Source organism: Macaca fascicularis, chromosome 8 (assembly GCF_037993035.2).
Source record: "Macaca fascicularis isolate 582-1 chromosome 8, T2T-MFA8v1.1".
Lineage (NCBI taxonomy): Eukaryota > Metazoa > Chordata > Mammalia > Primates > Cercopithecidae > Macaca > Macaca fascicularis.
Window position 1 is genome coordinate 116,191,301 of NC_088382.1, and position 24,849 is coordinate 116,216,149.

At 37.9% G+C, this 24,849-nt stretch overlaps 1 protein-coding gene across 12 annotated transcripts in view; it reads left to right on the top strand.

Annotated features, from left to right (window-relative positions):
* Nucleotides 1–24,849, top strand: part of OXR1 (oxidation resistance 1) — a 382,144-nt gene that overhangs the window by 234,812 nt on the left and 122,483 nt on the right. For 2 of the 12 annotated variants that reach the window (XM_005563916.4, XM_073999292.1), the window contains exon 1: nucleotides 14,252–14,586. The exons of the other annotated variants lie outside the window; for them this stretch is intronic. In XM_005563916.4, the coding sequence (XP_005563973.3) occupies nucleotides 14,568–14,586 (19 nt within the window). In that variant the 5' untranslated portion in view covers nucleotides 14,252–14,567. Of the gene's footprint in view, nucleotides 1–14,251; nucleotides 14,587–24,849 lie in introns of those variants that run through there. 12 annotated transcript variants of the gene reach the window in all.

Genomic DNA, 24,849 nt, shown 5'->3' on the forward strand with positions numbered 1-24,849 from the left:
TCCAGCATCTGCCTGTAAGGTTTGCTGTGTTTCGTAGTCATGGACTGCTGAGTTACTTGAAAAATATAAGCTGTTAAGAGCTTAGAGCTGCAAAACGAGAAAATATAGCTGTGCCAGGACAAGGCCACTGCTATTAATGGAAAGACAGTGTACAACTTGTTGCCTATGTTTGTGACTTAGGGCTAGCGTTCAGCAGGAACACAAAAGAACTTAATTCACTGGATGAATCTCTAATTTATGTGAATTTTTGATGGAACGCTTAGATACCACCATCTTTTCTCTTTCTGTCATATACAGTATTATTATTATTATCATTATTTTGAGATGGGGTATTGCTCTTGTTGCCCAGGCTGGAGTACAATGGTGCAACCTCAGCTCACTGCAACCTCTGCCTCCCAGGTTCAAGCGATTCTTCTGCCTCAGCCTCCCTAGTAGCTGGGGTTACAAGTGCATGTCACCACACCCAGCTAATTTTTGTATTTTTAGTAGAGACGGGGTTTCACCACATTGTCCAGGCTGGTCTCGAACTCCTGACTTCAAGTAATCCACCCACCTGGGCCTCCCAAAGTACTGGGATGACAGGTATGAGCCACCCATATACAGTATTATTGATATCCCCCAAACCAGATAGGATATTTAGCTTTTTGTAAAATTCTATAGGTATTAAAGCTTGCAGCACTAAAAAGCACTGCTTTTGAACTCTGACAGATGCAGACAATTTGTCCAGTAACCAAACTGAGTTTCTTTACTAATATATTTCGATAGCATGACCTTAAACTTGGGACAAAAAGGAGAGAGGAAGAGTTTTATTGAATAAATGTTCCTAGGAAACAGCTGCTTAACAAATGGTTGTACAGCTGTTTGCAATAACATGGAAGAAGCCTATCTTTCGATAATTATGACATAAGTTTTTCTTGTTTGTTCTCCTAGAGTTGTCTGCAAAACGTTTATGTAATATACCTGAAGGTTATACTAAGAAGGAAGCATTTCAGAAATGATTGAAGCTGGTTATCTGTGTGCAAAAGCCTGTGAGTGTGTTTGTGTGGGCCTGGGCACATGTATATGCCTGTGATTCACACATCTCTTTTCACAAAGGATTTGAGGTCCCTCAGGATGTCATTCATCCTGGGTAAAAGCCACCTCAGATTACAAACAGTTAATAGGTTAGATGCTACATAATGCTCGCTTCAACTTTGATTTTTTAAAATCTTACAAGTTGAAGGAGGTGAGAACCTGGAACTCTTAATTTGCACTGGGGCAAAATTGTTCCTTTGTGCTGAAAACATGCGGCTGACAAGATGCCGCTGGGAAAGCCAAGGTTTTTTAGAAGAGTTTGCTGTATAATTCATAAAGATAAAATCTGTAGTATTTTGTACTTGAAAACTAAAATATTTTAAAAAGACATTATCCAAATTGAAACTCTAGCAGTTAAAACACACAGATAGGGTATGGTTGGCTTTCTGCAGTGCTGATCTGGTTTCTGTCTTAGGTCTATTTGTACAGGACAGATATTCTACTTTCTTCTCCAACAAGACTCAGCCTGGACTTGCCTGGTGACCTGCTTTAATTGAGCCAGCCACATTCTGTAGGGGAAGAGCCAGGCCAGAAATAGCCAGGATTTAATGGTGAGAACAACGGCATTCCTAAAATCCTCAAATCTAAGCTGAGCATGGTGGCTCACGCCTGTAATTCCAGCACTTTCGGAGGCTGAGGCAGGTAGATCACCTGAGGTTGGGAGTTCCAGACCAGCCTGACCAATATGGTGAAACCCTGTTTCTACTAAAAAAAAATACAAAAAAAAAAATTAGGCAGGTGTGGTGGCATGCGCCTGTAATCCCAGCTACTCAGGAGGCTGAGGCAGGAGAATTGCATGTACCTGGGAGGTGGAGGTTGCAGTGAGCCAAGATGGTGCCTCTGCACTTCAGCCTGGGTGGCAGAGGGAGACCCTGTCTCCAAAAAAAAAAAAAAAAAAAAAAAAAGAAAGGAAAAAAAAGAAATACGAAAAACACCTCAAATCTGATATCTCCCACTTCCTACTTAGGTTGAAACAACGTAAACACTAAATTTCAAGGAATGGCAATTAGTTATGTGTACAAGAGCCTCTTTGCATCCCTGGTTGTGAGCATCTAATATGAAGTAACTAGTCATCCCAACAAGAAGACAGTCTGTTTTTATTAGACGTGGTTATAATTAATTCTTGTCCCATTTATACCGTGACATCAGTACCTCTAGATGATAACAATGCTGAGGAACTTTCTAAGAAAGATGATGTCTTGAGGCTTCTCACTAGATATTTTGGAAGAATTTGGAGGGAACAAAATAGTGGTTACTATTTGATATCAGACCAGGGTATGACTTCTCTAAGTCTCTATTTTTATTTTCAATAAAATGTGGATGATAATCCAGTCTCACTATGGGATGCAAAGTGTTTACCAGATGTATTATGTTTCCTATTGCAGTTCTAAAAAGTCATGCAAAACTTAGTGATTTAAAACACAAATTTATTATCTTAAGTCCCGACATTATGAAGTCCAAAATGCATCTCACTGGGGCTAAAGTCGAGGTGTCAGTAGGTCTGTGCTCCTTTCTAGAGGCCCCAGGGGAGAATCCATTTTCCTGCCTTTTCTAGCTTCTAGAGGCCTCCTACTTTCCCTGGCTCTAGGCCACCTACCATGGTCAAAGCCAGCAATGTCCCAGCAAGTCTTTCTTACAGCATGTCACTATGATACTCTTTATTTATTTATTGAGACAGAGTCCCACTCTGTTGCCCAGGCTGGAGTGCAGTGGTGTAATCTCAGTTCACTGCAACCACCACCTCCCAGGTCCAAGTGATTTTCCTGCCTCAGCCTCCCTAGTAGCTGAGATTAGAGGCATGTGCCATCATGCCTGGCTAATTTTTTTGTATTTTTACTAGAAACAGAGTTTCACCATTTTGGTCAGGCTGGTACCAAACTCCTGATCTCAAATGATCTGCTTGCTTCAGCCTCTCAAAGCGCTAGGATTATAGGCATGAGCCACTGCACCTGGCCACTATGATACTCTTGATATCATATGATAGCTCTTGCTTCCCTCTTCTACTTGGACCCTTTTGATTACAATGGGCCCACCTGGATAATCCAGTATAATTTCCCATCTCACAGTCAGCTGCAACCTTAATTCCATCTGCGTCCTTAATTTCTTTTTGCCAAGTAAGGTAACATTCACAGATTCCAGGGATCAATACAAGGATATTTTTTAGGGGTCATCATTCTGCCTACCATGTTGGAGTACCTGCTACTAAATAAAAACACCAGGAATGGTAGTTTTTGCTGTTCTTAACCCAAAGGAAGAAAGATCCCTTCTCTGAATGGGTTTTGTTGTTTAGGTAAGAAAATGCCAACTGACCAATGTCCCAGAAACCAAATGGGCGTAGAGCCCCAGCATGCTTCATTTCAACACCTTTCACAAACAGTAGTTTTGGCATTTTGCCTACCAAGCTGAAAAACAAAGAGCGGGGTTGTTACGTCTGACCTAAATACACATGGTCTGTAACTTTCCATACCTCTTCCCTTCTTGAAGATATTTTACTGCTAGGGTATCAACTTATTTACATGTAGCTGACTCCTCAAAAGTGGAACTTGAATGCCAGCCATTCTGTCGAGCTTGAAGCGCCACAATCCAGCTGTGAGCTAGGCAGCTTTCCCCTTATATTCTGTGTGCCTCTGAAAACATCTCCAGAATTCAAATGACCATTTTGACGTAAGTTATCCCTTCCTCCCTGCTGGTTGCAAGGGCAGCACCACTCTTTCTGCCATGCGTAAGTCAACATTTGGAGTCACTCGCCCTCTTGTACTAACACTTTCACAGTTCTCTCAACTAGCCTTCCTCACTGTGCTATCCAAGTTCAAGGATTGCTTACCCTTATCTGGACCACAGGCAAAGCCTCTGAACCATCTCCTGCCTTCCTTCCTTCACTGATTTCTGTCATCACTCCCTGGAGGTCTCAAGTCCCTCCTTCTCATCTCTTCTTCCTTAAATCAATCCTTCTGCCTTAAATCAGCCCTTCTGCTTAGCATTAAATAAGTCTTTGTCAGCATGCCGAAGGGTGCAGGGAACTATTTTTAAGCAGCTAGCATATGCCAGACATTGTGCTTAGACATTTTGCATACATTATCTCATTTAATCCCAACTTAATGCCCTGGCAGGTAGATGTTATTTCCTCTTTTATTCCTCTTCTTTTTTTTTTTTTTTTAACTAGTGAGGTAACTGGGACATACAGAACTTTATGTAATTCAGCCAAAGCTACATCGTATGTAGCAAAGAGAGAATTCAGACTCGGCTGTGTCTTACTTCAAGTCTCTAGTTTTACCACTACATTAGACCCTTGTCATTTGACCTTGTTTGAAAGTATCTATTTTATTAGGCTGGGCACTGGGCACTGTGGCTTATTTCTGTAATCCCAGCGCTTTGGGAAGCCAAAGCAGGATTATAGCTTGAGGCTGGAAATTTGAGGCCGACCTGACCAATGCGGTGAGACCCCCATCTCTTTTAAAAAAAAAAATGATTTTTTAAAAACTGGTCAGGCATGGTGGTATGTGCCTGTAATCCCAGCTATTCAGGAGGCTGACGCAGAAGGATCACTTGAGCCCAGGAGGTCAAGGCTGCAGTGAGCTATGATTGCATCACTACACTCCAGCCTGGGTGACAGAGCGAGACCCTGTCCTCTGTCTCTAAAAAAGCAACAAACAAACAAAAATGATGAAAAAAATATTCATTTTATCAAGGCCTACCTATGCTCATGTACTTTAGGGGCAAATCTTTCGGTGGCCTAATGACAAGCATATTATGGTTGGGTCATCTTGGTGGTGGTTTCTGTGGGCAGCTAAAGACTGCTATGTGTACTATTTTTTATCAGAGATCTAGTACTGTCAGACATCTCCCTTTGAAGTGGCTTGTAGATTAATCCAGGTACATTTCTCATATTTTTTGAAAAGGATGGGTTCTGAGGGAAGGAAGTAATTTTTCTATATATGAGTGACTTTGAGCCACAGTAAGTTAGAGTTCTTGTGGAGGTAAATAATCTTGATAAATCTGTTCTTTTGTCATTAGAGATCAACTCTCAGTACCCAGTGACAGGCCCAAACATGCTTTTATTCTTTGACCAAAACACCCACAAAGGAAACAGAAACCAGTTGAGCAACTTTGCAAGTGGGTGCAGAAGTATTCCTATAAATAAAGCTTCTCATTGTGCTTCTCTGGTCATGTTAGGTTTGGAATGCTGATGGGTTTATATCGTCCTACTCTGAACTCTTAGTGACAACATTGCGAATTTAGTTCTAGCTGATGCCTGCTGCATTGCATTTTTTAATATTTGAATTCTGCTACTCCTTAAAGGTGACTGAAATCATAAAGCCCACTTTATAGAATGAACTTTGTTCGCCACTTACCACTCCACCATATGCTTTCCTGATTGCTTTCTCTTTTTACTTTCTTGAAGAGAGAAAAACATAACATAACTCAAAATCTTAGCTGATCTTAGTAAAAGGAAGACTGTGTGGGCAGTGGGGCGTGGTGGGTCATGCCTGTAATCCCAGCACTTTGAGAGGCTGGTGGGGGAGGATCACTTGAGCCCAGGAGTTTAGGACCAGCTTGGACAACAAAGAGCCCATCTCAAAAAAGTAATAATAATAATAACAATGATAATAATAATAAAAGGAAGAGCACTTTCTGGGCCTTGAGAAGTTTTCTTGCTCATAAAGAAGCATCAAAGCAAATGCTATATACACAGGAGGTCAGTTTGGGCAACTCTTTTTATATTCACATAGTAGGCTTTGATTCTAAGTAGATAATAGAAAAGTTGTAAGAAATGGTCTTCAGTAATATAAGGAAATACTCTTTCAAACCTGTTACTTTTTTATCGGAAGGAAAATGTAAACAGGATCAACTATTCTACATAGGTCTTAGGTTTTTGTGTAATTGTGAAAACAACATAGCAGAGGAATTAAGACTTTAACCTGAAAATTAAAAGTGCTCTCTGGAGTCATTATTGGGTTAATTGTCAAAATTAGAATGCAGATGATAGATTATAGAAAAGTATTCTATTAATGTGAAATTTTCCAAAGTTGAAAGCTCCACTGTGATTATGTAAAAGACTACCCATATTTATAGGACATATACATTTCCTATTTAGAGGTAAAGGTCTATGATGCATGTAATTTACACTTAGACGGTTCAACAAATGTATGTGTATGTGACATGTAAATATAATACACACACACACACACACATTTATGAGAGAAAGAGAGAGAACACAAATGTAAAGCAAATGGGATAAAGTATTAACAATAGTCAAATATAGGTAAAGAGTATATGTTTTTCCTAAACAATATCCATTCACATCTGTGGGAAGATGATGCTCAAATTTAAATTGCCAGCCCAGAAGATTATCATAAACTCTAGACACATAAATCCAATTGTTCGCTAATAATATATGGTAAAATATTTCACAGGTATTTTAAAATCAACCTTTTGAATTTTTGTTTTTTATAATTTACCCCTTTAAGCCAGTTGCCTTCAGTGTTCTCTGGCACCAAATTAGATTCTTTCCTCTCCCTCCCAAGCCCCCACCAACACTGCTACAATCCAAAAATTCTGTCTATTCAACCCTGCAGATTCTCTTCAGTTGATCCACTTCTGTCAATCACTGCTGCTGCCATTATTCAGCTTCATATATCACACAGTTTATAATCATCACCTTCTAAGTAGTCTCCTACATTCAGGATGTGCCTCCTCCAATCCATCTTCTTATTTGCAGCTAATTTCTGATGTTCAAATCTGATCTTGTTCATGCTCTGCTTAAAAGCCGAAGTATCTCTCTGTTACCCTCAGATCAAAATCCAAATATGCAATATCGTTACAGTGCGTGTGAAGGCACTGGTTCTTGCTTAATTTTCTAACCTCATCTCTCTCCTCTCACCCTACCATCGTTTATCTTAACCTCTCTCATACCAAGCCCCAATCTCACTCAACTCCTTTCAGTGGAAGTTCCTCTGGCTGCCAGGCCTCTGCCCGTGCTAGTCTCTCTGACTTGAGCACTTTCCTTTTCCTGTGCTTCCAACTACCTTTTCAATACATAATCCTACTTGCCTGATTTACTCCTTCCTCCTTTAAATCCCAACTTAGATGATATTATTCTAAGAAACAATCATGACATCCCAAGTCTGATCCAACCAATAATTAGATGCAAATTTAAAATAAAGTAATAAGATTCTGCCTTTTTTTTTAACTAGCATAAAGCATGTACACAGTCCTTCAGTCAATAAGGTTTTCCTTAAATATTTATTGAATATCTATTCTATGCCCAGCAACTTCTGATTGGGTCATTGAACAGATATTTATTGATTGATCTCCTACAGTGTTCCAGACACTATTTTGGAAGCAGTGAACATTCTTAGAACTTAGATTCTAGTAGAGGTGACTAATCACAGACAATTAAATGGGTAATATCAGTTAGTGATAAGTGGTATGAAGAAGAAACACACACAGGGTGTTGACTTAGATACAGTAGTCAGAGAACACCTCTCCAAAGAGGAGGTATGTAAGCCGGGACCTAAATAGAATGGCAGAGCAAGGGCTGCCCAATGTCTGGGGAAGAGCATTCTAAGAAAAGAGAAACTGCAAGTGCAAAGGCTTTAAGACAGGAGCATGCTTGGTGCATTCAAGGACCAGAAAAGAGGCCTGTCTGTGTTCAATTTAGTGAGCAAGATATGTTGGTGGAAAGGAGTCCTGAGGGCCAGAACCTGGAGTGTTGAGCAGTGAATCTGCTTTGTCAGGTTCAGTTTACTCTGTATGGATTTCAGTTGTCCTAATAACTTTGTGAGTGAATGCAGAACACAAACTGGGCTGCATTTTTATGGGGGTCAAGGATGATCAAAGGAGAGCATCTCTAGTAAAAAGTTATTTCCCTAAGGGTTAAAGACTGAGAATTAGATAGACCCTGGAGAACCAGAAGGGTGATGTCAGAAAGGTAGAAGTAAGTAGATCAAAGTGCTTGTCCCACGCAAACTGGCAGTGCCAGTCAGAGCGTCTTGGCATCTAATCTCTCCCCTCTGCCCTTTCCCACCCGCATTCATTCCCAACTGTTCCAAAATTAACTTAGAACATCTTCATTCTTTGCCAGCATTAAGTGGGGATGGAGAGTCCTGTTGCCTGTAAACAGCAGTGACTTTTGTAAGGAAGTATAACACATTGTTTAAACAAATAAAATAATGAATTCAGTTTTTACATCAGCTTTCAGCACAGTGGCCATTTAAATAGACCAAATGTAGTGTAATTTTAATTTCCATATCTTTGTATGGTAAAAACATGTAAAAACAAAAATAATAGGTCGTTCTGTTTTGCACGAGAACTGCCTTATTTCTAGGATTAATCTGTATGACTGAGAGAGTTTGAATTATTTTCCAAAAGGATAGCTTTGCATTTTCTTTTCTTGTTAATCAGTCTCTACTCATTTCATAATTTCCTCCTTCAGTTTTTTTTTTTTTTTTTGATTTGATCTTTGCTTTTTCCCTTTTCTCATGTTCATACCTTTAAGATTGTCTACCTTTTGTAGAAAAAAAAACATTATTCTGATAGGAATACTCTTTCAAATTTGTGTGAAAGAAATGTAAATACATACATAAGATAGAAGGAAAACTGGAGAAGAAAATAATATGGAAATGAAATAGTATATATAAGGCATGTAGGTTAAGTCCAGTGAAACTCTGTAAGGTGAACATATACACTATGAAGCAGTCTCCAAAGCATGATTGATGTAAGTACTTAAACAATAACTTTATATAATTTTGGGGGTATAATAACCTTCATATATAACTTGTTACATATGTAACTATCATTCATTTTCTTCAGATGACTTTTTATAGAAGCTTGAAATCAAGCTCAAGACTCATTTCTCATTATGATCTGAGAATTTTTTCTTTAATTCATTTCCTTTCTGCATCTCTTATGACAATTTTGTATTTTCTAAGTCAGATAGTTAAGAAACTCTTTGTTTTCAGAAGTTCATCATAATGCTTTTCTATGTGTTTAGGACTGTATTAACATTGTTTATTTTGACAGAGCAGGCAAAATGTGAAATATCTACATACACTTTTATGGCTCTCACTTCTTGAAAATTTTAAAGCTAGCATTCACTGAGTATTTATTACATTCCAAGTACTATTCTAAGTATCTTACATATATTAAATACTTTAATTCTCACACAGCCCTATGAATACTAAGATTCTAGTTTTCCAGGTGATAAAACTGAGAGGCAGATGGGTTAAGTAATTGGCCCTACACCTCAAGGCTAGAAAGTGAAGGAACTGAGATTTGAACCCTGGTCAACTATCTTCAGAATCGTAACTGCTCATCCCTCTGCAACATGTGCTTTCAGACAAGCATTAGCCAGTGCAGCTCAGGGAAAACAGGAGGCAAGCTGACTACTTATGCAGGTTGCTGAGAAATATAACAGGATGGAAGAACAGAATGGAAAACATGCTTCTTACCTAATATGAGACATTTTTCCCTAGCAAAAACAGAACTTTGGCTATTTTCCTTCAGGCAGAAGAAAATATGTTCACACAGAGGGAAAGAGGAGGAAATGGAAAGGGCTGTTTGGATCAGATGACTGAATCACCAGTAACCCGAGTGCCAAGTGTAGGCTGGCCTCAAACATATAGTTGCTCAATAAACTTCATTTTCATTGCATGCTGTCTGACCTGGTTTAATGAAGGCTCTTTAATGGAATCTAAACTTATAGGAATTTTGTGATGTATTTAATTTCCACAAAACCTAACACACTTGATATGTCCTTTTTTTTTTTTTTTTAGTTTTTGAGTCGGAGTTTCACTCTTGTTGCCCAGGCTGGAGTGCAATGGCACCATCTTGGCTCACTGGAACCTCTGCTTCCCAGGCTCAAGCAAGTCTCCTACCTCAGCCTCCCAAGTAGCTGGAATTACAGGCATGTGCCACAACACCCGGCTAATTTTTGTATTTTCAGTAGAGATAGGGTTTCGCCATGTTGGCCAGGCTGCTCTCCAACTCCTGACCTCAGGTGATCTGCCCACATCGGCCTCCCAAAGTGCTGGGATTACAGGCGTGAGCCATTGCACCTGGCCTGTTATGTCCTGTCCGTATCAGCCAACCATAGTTGTTAGTAAAAGTAGTTCAAAATTTCTCCTAAGAATTGCTCTTAAATACCTACTCTCTTCCCTTGAAAATGAGTTAACTACTTAGTAAGTAACCTTTCTCACAGAAAAACTAGATGTTTTCTCTGGACTTCTTTCCCTTGCAGCCATCCCCTGGAGAGCCTTGTTTTAGAACTGACACCATTTATATGGCTTGGCATCTTGACCGCATTTGTTTCCCCATCTGGCACTTCTTGGGGGAAAGTGTTCATTTTGGTGTTCTGTGGAGTGCATTTTGAGAAGCGTGTACACACTACAAGTGAAATTCACATCTCAGGCTAAGACTATACCCTCAGCATTGCAATGTGATATTAGCAAAAGTGCTTTTATTATCCTACCTGCCAACAATTCACATCTATAATTAGGAAAACTGCATGATTTCAAAATTACCCAAGTCTTGGAAAGACTTGTTTTTACCATATGTGTTTCTGTTGTAAAAGGTCTATTATTTTCACCCTCTTAAAAAGGGTTCAGTTTGATCAAGTTCTAATTATATTCTCAAGCACATTTTTCCATCCCATAAAAATAAATCCATAAACCTAGACATTTAAGTCACATGATCAATATACATGGTCAATCTACATGGTATGACAACAGATATAAGGAAAATAGATAATTCAACTAGGATATAAAGAACCAACTTAGAGTAAAATACATAACTAAACTAGAAAAAGAATCTACAATAAAAACTAGAGATGTAGAAGCAAGAGCATTTTTGACTGCCGTAAATCAGAGCTTCTTAGCAACCCACATCCCAAAAATGGTAGATAGCCAATATTTGTCAGAAATGATGTTGATTGTATACCTAGTGGACGGCTCTAAGCACAACTATAAGATTGATTTGGTTTTACAAAACTTTGAAAGAGGTAAAGTTAACTGACCAGTGACTCGAGTCTAGCTCCTATCAGATTCCTAATGAGAGCAAAGAATAAAGAACAAATGACCAAATATTGGGAAATATGTATCTTATAGATACGGCATGTAGATAAATAGATATATTTACTTTTATACATACCGTCATATGACCAATTCATAGGCGTGTTTGATATGGCGGTTTGTATGTGTATGGTTGTATAACTCTCTTATCCATATTCAGACACAATGTAAATGTAGATAGTATTACTATACCATCTATGTGAGATGTAAATATTGTAAAAGCCTTCCTTTGCATATTCTGCAGATGCTAAAAACCACCTGTATTTATGTTTTGTTTGGGTGCTGCTTCTGTGTGTATGAGTTTTATTGTTACATGAAGTCTTGCTTTAAAAAAAAGCCAATTTGACTGAGCCCTGTCATCCTAGCACTTTGGGAGGCCAAGGCTGGTGGATCACTTGAGCTCAAGAGATCAAGACTAGCCTGGGCAACATGGGGAAAAATAGGCCAGGTGTGTTGGCTCATGCCTGTAATCCCAACACTGGGAGGCTGAGGCAGGTGTATCACTTGAGGTCAGGACTTTGAAAACAGCCTGACCAACATGGTGAAACCCTGTCTCTACTAAAAATACAAAAAATTAGCCAGGCATGGTGGCACATGCCTGTAGTCCCAGCTACTCTGGAGGCTGAGGCAGGAGAATCACGTGAACTCAGGAGGTAGAGGTTGCAGTGAGCCAAGATTGCGCCACTGCACTCCAGCCTGGGCAACTGAGTGAGACTCTGTCTCAAAAAGAAAAAAAAAAAAAAAAGCTGGGATGGTGGCAAGCACTTATAGCCCCATAGCCCCAGCAACTCAGGAGGCTGAGGTGGGAGGATGGCTTGAGTCCAGGAGGCAGAAGTTGCAGTAAGCCGAGATCACGCTGCTACTCTCCACCCTTGGCAACAGAGCCAGAACCTGTCTCAAAAAAAAAAGAAAAAAAAAAGCCAATTCATTCTTGCTTTCTGCCTGCTGCTATTGTTTCCCAGAAGTCTGCAGCTATGCTGAATGATTTGAACATGAACATCAAGGCATCTTCAAAACATTTCTGCTCTCTCCTTATGCTCACCATATAAAGCTGCAAGGAAACATTGTGTCATTAATTTTCTATACATAGCCTGCTTGGCAAATCTTGGAGAATAAGCAGCATCTCCCAGGGTGGTTGTGTGCATAACATGAGAATATTCGTTGAAGCACTTTGTAAACATAAAACATTACACATAGTAAGTCATTGTTATCATTGGCATTACTTTAATGTAGTAGAATGGAATCCAGGACTGGAATCAGCCAGTCATGTCACTAAGGAAGAGAATGGAAATTAATATCCAATTAAACACCTTCTTTTTTTTTTTTTTTTTTGAGATGGAGTCTTGCTCTGTTGCCCAGGCTGGAGTGCAGTGGCGTGATCTTGGCTCACTGCAAGCTCCGCCTCCTGGGTTCACGCCATTCTCCAGCCTCAGCCTCCCGAGTAGCTGGGACTACAGGCGCCCGCCACCATGCCCGGTTAATTTTTTGTATTTTTCTTTTTTTTAGTAGAGACAGGGGTTTCACCATGTTGGCCAGGCTGGACTCCAACTCCTGACCTCAGGTGATCTGCCCACATCAGCCTCCCAAAGTGCTGGGATTACAGGTGTGAGCCACTGTACCAGGTCAACCACCTTCTTATAGCAGAGTACCAGAAGCTTAACTAGAAGTTTTACATAAGCTATCTCATGTATTGAATAGTATTCATAGGGAATACTGGGACTCTTAAAGGAACCAAATAGAGTTTGTAGTTAATACAGATGTAGCTCCATAGAGAAGATTAGACATCATGAATTTTCATTTGAGAATGAATCAGCTTGCCAATTTATATCATTTTCCTGTAAAAGCTTATTGGCTTGGTCATGTACTTTACTAGTCAATGGCTACTTATTATGGAGCTGTCAGAACTTGGCCAAGACCATAAGCTCTATATTACATGCAAAATCTTAGTATTATTACTATTTATACAACTTCAGCGTTGTGAACTGGTGGCAACATGAACTCCATTTTCTTCATGATCATTGTCATTTCATCACCTTGTACTAACTGTGCACGTGGTTTTTGACAATTTGTTTATCTTTTAAACTTACCCCTGAAGCCCACCTGTTTGGGCATCCATTAGTTCTTAGACTCACAAAGATCTTTACCCACTGAGTTGATATTGTCTGTTCTCAATGGTTGTGATCTCTGCCCTCAAATAAAATATGATGTTACAGCATGTGTATATCTCAGTGAGTTGCTGCTGAAGGGTTTCATAAAATGTGATGACAGGAAAGAAGGAAAGGCAGACTTCCACCACAATCTTTTCCAGGATTCTAAAGTTTAAGGACATGAACACTAAGTCAGAAGCAGCCAGGCTATAGGTGCTGCCCTTTGCTTCTACCGGGATAACAGGGAATGTGGATTAAAAGGGGACTAAGGGCTCATGCCTGTAATCCCAGTGCTTTGGGAGGCCAAGGTGAGTGAATCACCTGAGGTCGGGAGTTCAAGACCAGCATTAGCAACATAAGGAAACCCCACCTCTACTAAAAATACAAAAATTAGCCGGGCATGATGGTGTGTGCCTGTAGACCCAGCTACTTGGGAGGCTGAGGCAGGAGAATGGCTTGAATCCAGGAGGCAGAGGTTGCAGTGAGCCGAGATGAAGATGGCAGCACTGTACTCCAGCCTGGGTGACAGAGCAAGACTCCCTCTCAAAAAAAAAGGGGGGGGGTGGGTGCTAAGTACAAAGAAGGAAGTTATTACTACTTTTATCCATTCATTTAATTACTAAGCAGTGAGCGCTGTTGTGTGGACTTTCCTCTTGCCCTCCTAAGGAAGAAAGACAAAAAAACTATAATGCAAAGCAGTGTGAACTATATCCATTATGATGCAACTGGAAGTTCTGGGTGCAAAAAGTCGAAATTATGTTCTGACAATGGCTAGCAGTATTTACGTATCGATAAAGGTACAAAACACCAGCCTGGTTCATACTCAGCTTATCAAATCTACTACCTGTTGTTGCTATTAGGACTATGAAATAGAGATTTGTTAAAGGTGCCCATGCCATTTATTTACTTTATGATAAGAAATTGTGCAGAGGCTAGATATTGAGTCTTATGATCTCACTCCATGATAGACTTTACAGGGCCAACTTAGTAATGTATCATACAGAGCATGTCGTCGTCACCATTTCTAAAATGTTCAGTGAGCCAAGAGCAAGTCCACAGTCACAGGGCAGGTACAGTGAGTTTCCTGTGTGCAGAAACAGAAACTTCTGAATCTTGCACACTGCCACCAGGGGTCAGGGACCGGGCTGGAAGAGAAGGCACTCTGGCAGAAAGGAAGTGTTATATTACCCTGAGAAGCACAGGAACCAAAATTCCCGTCTCCTCTTCTTGAAAGCAGCTCACTGCTAGCTGAGCAAGGTTCGAAGGAAGGACCTTAGAAATGTTCTGCCAGCGCAAAGGTATGTGTAAGTGCTCTTTTAGTGGCTTTAAATAAGTTATTTTGGAAAGTCAGATACAGCGGACATTAAAGGGCACACTTTGTGTTGCATTTTCAAATTCCAGATGAGCTGTATGGATCTATGACGATGCAGTTGGAGGTTCTATAGCTACTGCCTCCAAAATGCGAATGTTTGGTTGGGGAGGTTAGGAGGGATTAAACTCTGTCAGAACACTTAAATCTAAATAGAATATCTTTTTAAAAAGATTTTACATATGTGTAAATTATTTCTCTCTGATTTGCTGTAGGTACTGCTGCTAATTATGATTCCATAAGTACTCCCAGAAATAGATTCAGACAAAATAATTTTGAGTCTCTTCATGTCCAGTGATTTATTTTTTATTCATTCATAGGACATTTTTCGGTAAGATTTCCATGTTGCCTTACCTTATTCTTCACTCAAAAATTGTCCCTAACTCGGGTAATGGCAGTGATCAAGTCACATGCTCTCACTTTTGTCACCACTGTATTCTGGGTTTCAAAGACTTGTAATTCATTTCATTAAGACTCTCCACACGATCCTCGTAAACATTTGCTTAAATGTCTTTGTTCTTCATTAGTGTTTTATTACGTTACATTCTCTAGGCTCCAGAAAAATGAGGCGAGAAATAGGAGGAATTTTTTTTCCCTTTTTTCTTTTTTTTGGTTGAAGTTTTGGTCAAACAAGCCAAAATAACATTATCTTTAATGGATCGACCTGTACTTTTAAATGGAAGGAATAAAGATATAAAAAGAACTGAGGCGTGTAAGTAACCTCTTTGATTTTTAATGGCATGCAGCAGATGGAATTCATTATTGACTTTTAAAAATGAAATTGCTCTGCATTATTATTTATTTATAGTTTTCCTTTCAAAAGAAGTAATTACCATTACTAGGTTAGTTTTTCCTCAATCACAAGCAACTGTGTGACAGTATCAGAATGTATAATATACTTTACCACTTATTTAGTCATGAGGCTAAATGATGTTGCAGGATATTATCCCTTTTTAAATTAGTAATAAATGTATGGGTATAATGCACAACTAAGAGGTTGAGTATCTTTTCTTTTTATTTGGGTAATTTCAAAAGCAATTATTTCACATCATAAGGTAATTTATTTATGAAATTCTCATTGCTGAAACAAAAGTGTTTTTAATTAGAAATAATCTAATTTCATTTTTCCAGTTCGGCACCCAGATACTGTGATGATAGTCAAAATTTATGCAAATTACCAAGTGAAATGTTTAGGTGATTGGTTTTGAGCCCAAACAATTTTTTAAATTTTAATCACAAATTCTAAAACTTTTCAGTCATTGGGGAGGTTGATAACCAGTCATAACAAAATTTAATTTTTAAGCAATGCCAAATATTTAATCAATTACATCTAGTTCAAATTTGAGAGGTATTAAAATTGCCTTTGTAATAAAAAAATACACAAGAAAGGAGAAAATTTTCTGGTGTTAAATACGGAGCTGTCAACGTTATAAAAATGTATGAACCCCTTTTCAAAGCTGATGTTTTAAGGTATCATTTCATATACAGGACAGCATTTATATTTAATAAGATCAGGAGATTTGGCATGAGCAGGATTCAAACCACTTTTGAATTTCAATGAAACTCCTGGTTCAATTAGATCCCTCTTCCCATCCTTCTTACCTCTTCCCAGCCTATCCTCCTTTCCCCTAGCTGCTTCCGCCTCTGTACTCCTCTCTCTCCTCCTCCCTCCTATGCCTTATATCCTCTTGGCACTTTTACACTGAGACATCATTTTCTACAAGTGGATCTGCTGTCTTCAACAGTGGTCATTGTTGTGAGACTGAAGGATAGCAATGAATATTTCATATATAGCACTTAAACCTCTTCATCTAGATTATGCATTTTGCTTCATTGTACCCATCCATAGGCACTTAATAAGTGCTTATTGATTGCCTAGTGAGATTGTATTATAACTGATTTTGAGAATTTTCATACCCTCTGCAGTTACTAGTGCTATATTTCTTTGATTCTAAGATGTACATTTTTTTCACATTTTACCTTTTTAAAATCTAAAATCACCTTGTGATCAAGGTATATTGTGATTTAATTGACAGATTTTTTTTTTAAATCTTTCTTTCTTGGTCGTGCATCTCACAATCAGTGGTATCTTAGATTGATGAAATGCAGCAGTGAAAATATATACCTAAGTCTGTGACTTGTATAATATGTTAAAGGCCATATATTTGGAACTTCATAAAGTCTTCTTTTTTTCTTATGTGGTTTATCTGGGGCCAATTTTGGTCTCTCCTCACTACATTCTTCTACTCTGGCTTCCTGGCACTGTGGTTCTAACTGTTCTTAGGCCACTGTCTTGACTGAACTCCCTGGAAAATACTCAGAGAATTTTATTAGTAATTACCAACATTCAACCGTAATGCAATGGACAGGGAACACGTTTTTAAAACTGAAGACCCATGTTCAAGTTATGTTTCTGCTCATTAAAAGCTATTTGTATTTAGCAATCTGATAATTATTCCCAGAGCTTCAAATTACACATCTAAAAAAGGAAATAATACAAATAATTTCTTCATCTATGAATTAAGACAATTAGTAAAAAATATTGTACCAGTAAAACTATTGAAAATGAAATGTGTATGACAGTATTTTTAAGCCATGAGGTACTGTTAAATTATAAATCATAAGGATCAACATTAAATGAAACATTATTAGAAATGTGTGAGTAGACAGGGAAAGGAAAGAAGGAAAAATTATATAATTCATTCCAAATTAGAGAGTTTTAAATTATCATTGGAAATGATGATATGACCCATTAACTAGCTTTCTGAATTTAGAGAACCGTGAAATCTATCTTCAGATTATTTCTTGCATATCAGAGTCTGGTCTGTTCTGAATTCCAGTGCTGAATGCATGCCAGTCTCTGAGAGCTTGTATCCTTTACTGAATTAGCAAGCCACAACCCACAGTATCTCTGTGGTATTACAAATAAAAGAGATTACTTAGATTCCCCAATTCCTTTCCTGCCTTGATTCTTTCCATTTAAAAGTGAGACCCCTGTCTCTACAAAAAATTAAAAACTAACTGGGCATGGTGGTGCATGCCTGTAGTCCTAGCTACTTAGAAGACTGAGTGAGAGGATTGCTTGAGTCCAGGAGTTCCAGGCTGCAGTGAGCTGTGACGGCACCACTGCACTCCAGCCTGGGCAACAGAGTGAGACTCGGTCTCTTAAAAAAAAAAAAAAAAAAAAAAAAAAAAATGAATTTTATTGTTTTTCACAGTTTCAAAAACATACAATAAGAGTAAAAAAAAGACTTGTTATTATTGCATCTTTAAAAGACAGGATACTTCAATGGCACTTGAAAGAGTACTGTTGAATAGAATTCAATTGCTATAGTAACTATAAAACACAAGATTATCCATTAAAAGTTAATATATTTAGTGTATGTATTACTTTTGAGCATAGGGATACTTTGAAGAGGCAAGAATAAATAAAAGAAGGAAATGCTGTATTAAAGGTATGTGCAGGTTAAAAGGGGAATTGAAGCAGAGGGAATTCTTAGTCATTACTTGAAAATTCTGGTTTTCTCCTATACTGTATGTGTCAGTGGAAAGTCTTTTAATATCTCATTTAAGTCACTTTATTTCCAAAGACCACAAGTTATGACTCTGACATGAACATTTAATCGTATGCTGGGGTTTAAAAAATGTTTCCATTTCAATATATTATTAATAAAGACAAACACATCAGGCCCACTTGATGTTAACTGCTATACTTGGTGCTTTTCATTCACCAATTCATTAACATGTTGACACATTTTAGCATAATAATATATTATTCATACATTAAACTATATTCTTATTTCCATTAATGGAATTATCATTTCTCTAGCTATTCAGGCCAGAAACATTGGTGTAATTCTAGGCCTTCTCTTTCTTACTGACCCTGCATCCAATCAGCCTAGAGATCCTGTTGGCTCTCTTCTCAGAATAAATCCAAAATCTGTCCAGCCCTTACCACTTGCACCGCTTCCTCCTCGGTCCAAATACCATCATCTTTTGACTGCACTGTGGCAAGAGGCTCCTGACCGGTGTCCCTGCCTCTGCTCTTGCTCCCCAATCCCCACCCCAGTCACTTTTCAGTGAGGCAACTGGGAGGAATGTGGTTCAAACATGAATCTCATTGCATCGCTCCTTTGTCCAAACCCAAAGTCCTAATCATGGCCCACAGGGCCCTAACTGATCACCCCCAACAACCACACACACACACACACACACACACACACACACACACACACCCCCCTACCTTACTTCATATAATTCCCCCGCCATTACTCCACTCCGACTTCAGTGGTTTCTTTGCTATTCCTTGAACACACCACACGTGCTTCTTTCTCAAGGCCTTTGCAATTTTTGTGCCCTCTACCTTGAAGGCGCTCCCCCTAGAGATCCATGTGGCCAACTTCCTCACTTTCTTTGGGTTCTTATAAAATTGTTTTTCAGTGAGACCTTCCCTGACCACCGTACCTAAAATTTCAAATTCCCTGCCCATCAACAGTTCACATGCACTCTTCTCTGCTTTTCTTTTTTCCTCCTTAGACTAACACATATAGGTGTGTGTATATTTATCTACCTTACTGGAACACAAACATTATAAAAAATAAATGTTTTGTCTTTTTTCCTCCATATTCTATCCCTTGTACCAAGAGCAGGGCCTAATACGTAGAATGTCTTCAAACATTATTTGTTGAATATATCCTCAGTTAACCCTGTACCCTCAGTAGGTACAATTATTACCCCCATTTTACAGATGAGGAAGTTAAGGACAGAAAAATTAAGAAACTTATTCAAAGTCAAACAAGCTAAGCAAGCGTCAGAACTAAGATTCAAACCCAAAATCCTGGCTCCAGAATATATGCTCAGATCACTGACTGAGTAGATTAATCAGAAGAGAGCTACCTATAGATTCCTCTGTTCCCTGAGATTTTCTTCAATATTGGTTTCATCCAGTTAAATGGAAAAATTGAATGTCATCTGCTACTGACAACATAGTCAGATACAGTAAAGCTCCTTTTTCCCATTCCTCTTTAATGTCTTTTTGTAAAAAAAAATATGAGATCTTTCAAAAATAGAAAATATATATTTTTTAAAAAACAGCCCTAATCCCACCCATGTGGACATTAAAATAGTAATGATAAAGTTAACATATACAGAATAGTAAAAAAAAAAAAAAAAAAAAAGCACTAAGGAAAATTATAAAATGAAAACATGCATTGAATGCCTATTATATTCTGTAATAAGTCGGCCCTCTGAGGACATATTTGGTATTATACATGGAGTCTAATGAGAGAGACAGACACATACTCAGTTAGACAAACTCTAAATTGGAATTTAGAAGAAGAAACGTCAAACAGAGATCTTCTGACAGCTGAAAGTGGAGCTTGGTAGAGTAAGTTGTGGGGCAGGTGAATAACAGTGGTGGAAAGGGATTAAAGAACTAGAGACTGAAGAAACGGTTTCTGAAAGAGGAGGTGGGAGAGTACCAAAGAGAAATGTGACTTACCTCACTATTTTGCTATAGATGAGGAGACTTAGTATGGGAGAAGGTTTTTAAATAACATTTATATGCTGTAGACTAGAAATTACAGGAAAATCAGTTATTGAAAGGATGTGTTGAATTTAACTTGTAAAAGGGTATCATTACTTATCCAAATGCGTCATGTGAGAAAATTGTCAAGTTCATTTCCCCAGACTACCTCAATCTATTCCTTCTGACAAACCAGAACAAGAAATTCTGTTTTCCAAATTGTTATTTTTGCCAACACATTAAGCCAGCTTCAGCTTGCTACAGTGCGTACACACATACACACACACACACACACACACACACACACAATTATCCTGTGTTACCCTGTGTCTGTTTAGTGTTTTCATTCACACATGTGTTTTCTTACCTCCCCACCCTCGTTCCTCTGGAAAGTCAGGTTTTCAACTGATTATTTCCCTGATTTGAGAAGGTCACTGGGAACTTGCTTTCATTCAAACCATTGGCAGTATGGTCTAGCTTAGTGACAGACTGCTGGGTCACTCAGGTCCTTCGATAAGAGGGCATAGTGTCCTTGTATGGTAGCCATTCCAAATAAGGAAGTAAAGAAGGAGTAAGATATTTAGATAACAAATGTTAAGAAGAAAAGGATAGAGTAATGAGACTGGAGTAGGGTAGGGCAGTGGTGCAATTAGCCTGGATAACAATGGGGGCATCTCTGAGAAGGTATCATTAGAATTGAAACCCAAATTGTGGGAAGAAAGCAGAAAAACAAGGATCAGGAAGAATAGCTAACCAGGTAGAGACAAAAGCCTGGTGGTGGAAATTAATTTGTTTTGTTCAAGGAACAGAACAAATACCAGTAAGATTGGACAGAGTGGTAGGGGTACATAAATGAGGTCTCAGAGATAGCTGAGGGCTGGGTATCCACTCAAAACTGACCTTCATTTATGTCTACAAGCACTGGAATTGCTGTTTTTTGGATGTGTCCCAGTTGTAAATCTACCATTATTTATTGTAGAAAATAACTTGACATTGCTCAGCACTGTAAGAAACCTTTGATATACATTCTCATTTTCTTTAACATTTCATAACATCACTTTGAAGTTTGCAGACCTGATGTTTGTTTTTGGTTTTGTTTTTGAGGCAGGATCTCACTCTGTTGCCGGGCTGGAGTGCAGTGACGCAATCATGGTTCATTGCGGCCTTGACCTCCCTGAGCTCAAGTGATCCTCCCACCTCAACACCCTAAGGAGCTGGGACTTCAAGCATGTGCTACTATGCCCGGCTAATTTTTCTATTTTTTGTAGAGATGGCATTTCATCATGTTGCCCAAGATGGTCTCGAATTCTTGGGCTCAAGCAATCCTCCCAACTTGGCCTCCCAAAGTGCTAGAATTACAGGCATGAGCCACTGCACCTGGCCAAGCCTAATGTTATTTCTGTTTTATTGATAAGGAAATTATGATATGAAAAGTTACATGAATTACATAAAAAGGTCAACTCCCCTTCCCTCCCCATACCCCACATGTTTTGACATACTATGCTTAACACACATATTGACTTGCTAGGCTAAATCAAAATTTTCAAGCTGGGAGCAGTTGTGTGCACCTGTAATCCCGGCTTGCTGAGGCAAGAGAATTACTTGAGCCCAGGCAAGAGAATTACTTGAGACCAGCCTGGACAACGAAGTGAGACCACCCTCTCTATAAAAATAAATAAATAGAAATTTTCAGAAAGTCAAAACTGCCTTTTAGCTTGGATAGAAAATGGATTTGTGACTTGGGTATAACTGAGGCTCATCATTGCTCAAAATACGAAAACAAAAAGAATTGCTGCAATGAATTAAAAACAGGCAACCTTGGTTTGTTCTAATAGCACATGTGTGTAGAGCAAGAATCTACATTCTCTGTTCAACCACATCGTTGATCCTGCTGGGTGGCTAGTTTATAATTCATGTGATGGTCACTGTCAGATTTAAGTTTTAAGTAATTCTTTCTGGAACATGTATTTGAGGAGGGCAGGACAGCTTAGGCTTGGTGAGATATGTTGACAATCCGAACTAGGGTAATAATAGTTTAGGTCTCCTCACTTAGCCATCTTAGTCACTAAGGTTTGTCTGCATTGTATAATCAATAATGTTTCCCAATCTTGTTGAAATGACCTCACGTGTGATAACACTTAAAAATTCAAAGAAGTGAGCTATAGTTACTTTTCTTCTATTTTGTATATGTTTACTTTATTGTAAATGTATACTAGATCATTTATGTCTTTATAGGAATTTTCGTTATATTTAATACATACTTTTTTCTCCTCTCTATGGTTAAAATTGGTTTTAATTTTATATCTTTTCAAACAGTAATGTAAAATTTTCAGAAGTTAAAAAATTATTTTCTATCAAGAAGTACTATGGTGCTCTGTTCTGGGGTGTGTGCGTGTGTGTGTGTGCGTGTGTGTGTGTGTGTGTGTGTGTGTGTTTCTTATAGCATAAGTTCTTACAAGAAGAAAGAAAAGTTTCTTAAGTTGAAAAAACAATGTAGATACATTAAAAATATTCCAGTGTTGAAGCTATCAAGCCTACTCTTTGAAGGCAAAAGATAGCTAATCATGTTTTTCCTTTTGAAAAAAAATTTTTTAAAAGATATTATATAGAAATATATTATTTACTGACTCAACTATTAACTAAAAAGCCTTTCCACTCTATGCAGATGATAAGATGAAGGTATCTTTAAAATTCATTTTCTAAAAAATCCCAGTCTTTCTTGTTTCTTGCTTATTGTTTTTATGATTTTAGTTGTATTTCTGCACCTGTCATTCTCTGTATGACATGGCCTTGATTGAAGTTTGGTGTCTTTTCACTTTTCATTCAGTGTTTTTCATACTTTTACATTAATTTACTTATTTTTGCTTTGGTTTTCTGGTTTATTAACACCTTCTCTGTCTGGATTATTAAATCCATGTTGTAAATTTTTTTTACCTTAAAAGTAGCTCATTTTCTTAGTTTTTTTTTTAACACTTACACATTTATTAAGCTTGAGGTATGTGTTTAAGAATATCTTTAAAAAAATTATTTCACTTTTCTTCCAAGTGTCAAAGCTGCTTTCCTGGTTTAACATTGTAGATCCCTGCAATAATTTTTTACAAGTCACTATTACCAGATCTTAAACTTGAGGAAAAATTTTTATGGTTATGATTCACTAGTGTTGTGATAAATATTTCAAATTAATTTTTAAATATACATGATAATTTATCATATTTTAAATGCATCATGATTTTAATGTGCTTAATAACTTTTGTAAAGCACTCGGATATATTTTTCTTATATTATTTAAAGTATTCGAGTCCTGAAAAATATGAAATGCTTGGATACATTTCCTCTATTACGTTTCGATGCTTTTCTCCAAAGTTAACCTTTCGTGTCTGCAACATCCTGTATCTCAAAGTACATGCACATGTTATGTAAACAACTAAAATCAAGGCCAAAAAAAGTACATGCTATTAAGCAAAATTGGATCAGAGGCACATCCGTAAAGGAAAGAATTCAGGATAGAATAGTGATATTTCAAAAGAAAACTTGGTTTCTCACAGATTCCTCATGGTATATATTCAGATGTTGTTACATAAGAGAACATTCCTTCCAAATTATTTAGTTTCTGGTGTTTTGAGACAAGAGTAGCCTTCAACATGTCTTAAACTTGCCTTGCATTCATTGCTTTTTAAATGTATGCATTTTAATATGGAGAATCTCCTGCAAAAATAATGGAAAGGGATTAGTGTTTTACAGTGGAAATGCTAAATGCTGTTGAGATAAGGAAAATCAACTTTTTGAAAGAAAAAAGATGAAATAATAGCTATCTGATGGTTAAAAAGTGGTAAAGTGAGATATTCTATATTTGTGTTTTACATCAATTCCACTATTTTGTCTGATTTACTCTTGAATCAATGTAGTAGCTTAATGATGATGACATCATCAACACATGAAGATGACAAAAACAATTAAGCTACCAAACTACCCAAATGTTTTTAGGGAATCTTTCTATTTCTTCCCTGCAGCCAAGAAGCAATTATACTGACATTTAGTTCTTTCACTTCCAGCAGGAAACTTACTTACTCTTTTTTCAGAGATGATTGAAACCTCATGCCACTTAGCAATAAAGAGACCACCATTACTGGTGGGATTCATAGTGGAAAGCATTAAGCATTTTGGAAGTGAGTCCTAAAGCCTTTACCATGACAGGATTGATATAGCAATAGGTGGAGATTGAGGACACAGGGATCCACCAGCTATTCGTTCTGCAGGTCTGTATGATTGCACTTAGGAGATTCCCCATGCTTACTATTACACAGAGAGATTTACTATGTAGTATTCCTAACTGGAGTCCTACCTTTCAGGTTTCTCCCTGCCTTTCCAATCCATTATCCTCACTGCCATATTAACAGTATTTCTAAAACATAAAACTCATTGGTTTTCTCTTTTAAAAATCTTTGAAGATTTCCTATTGCCTTTTCCATGTGGTCCAAACTCCTTATTATGGCACATATGGGTCTTTCAGGGTTTGTAACCTATATTCCTAGAACTTCCTGTTTTCTATGTCCTCTTCCCAAAGAGTTGACATTAGGAATGCTTGTCCATTGGATTGTTGCAAGGATTCAATGATAAAATATATAGAAATATTTCATAATAGCTGGCATTTATTGGCCCTTTATCATC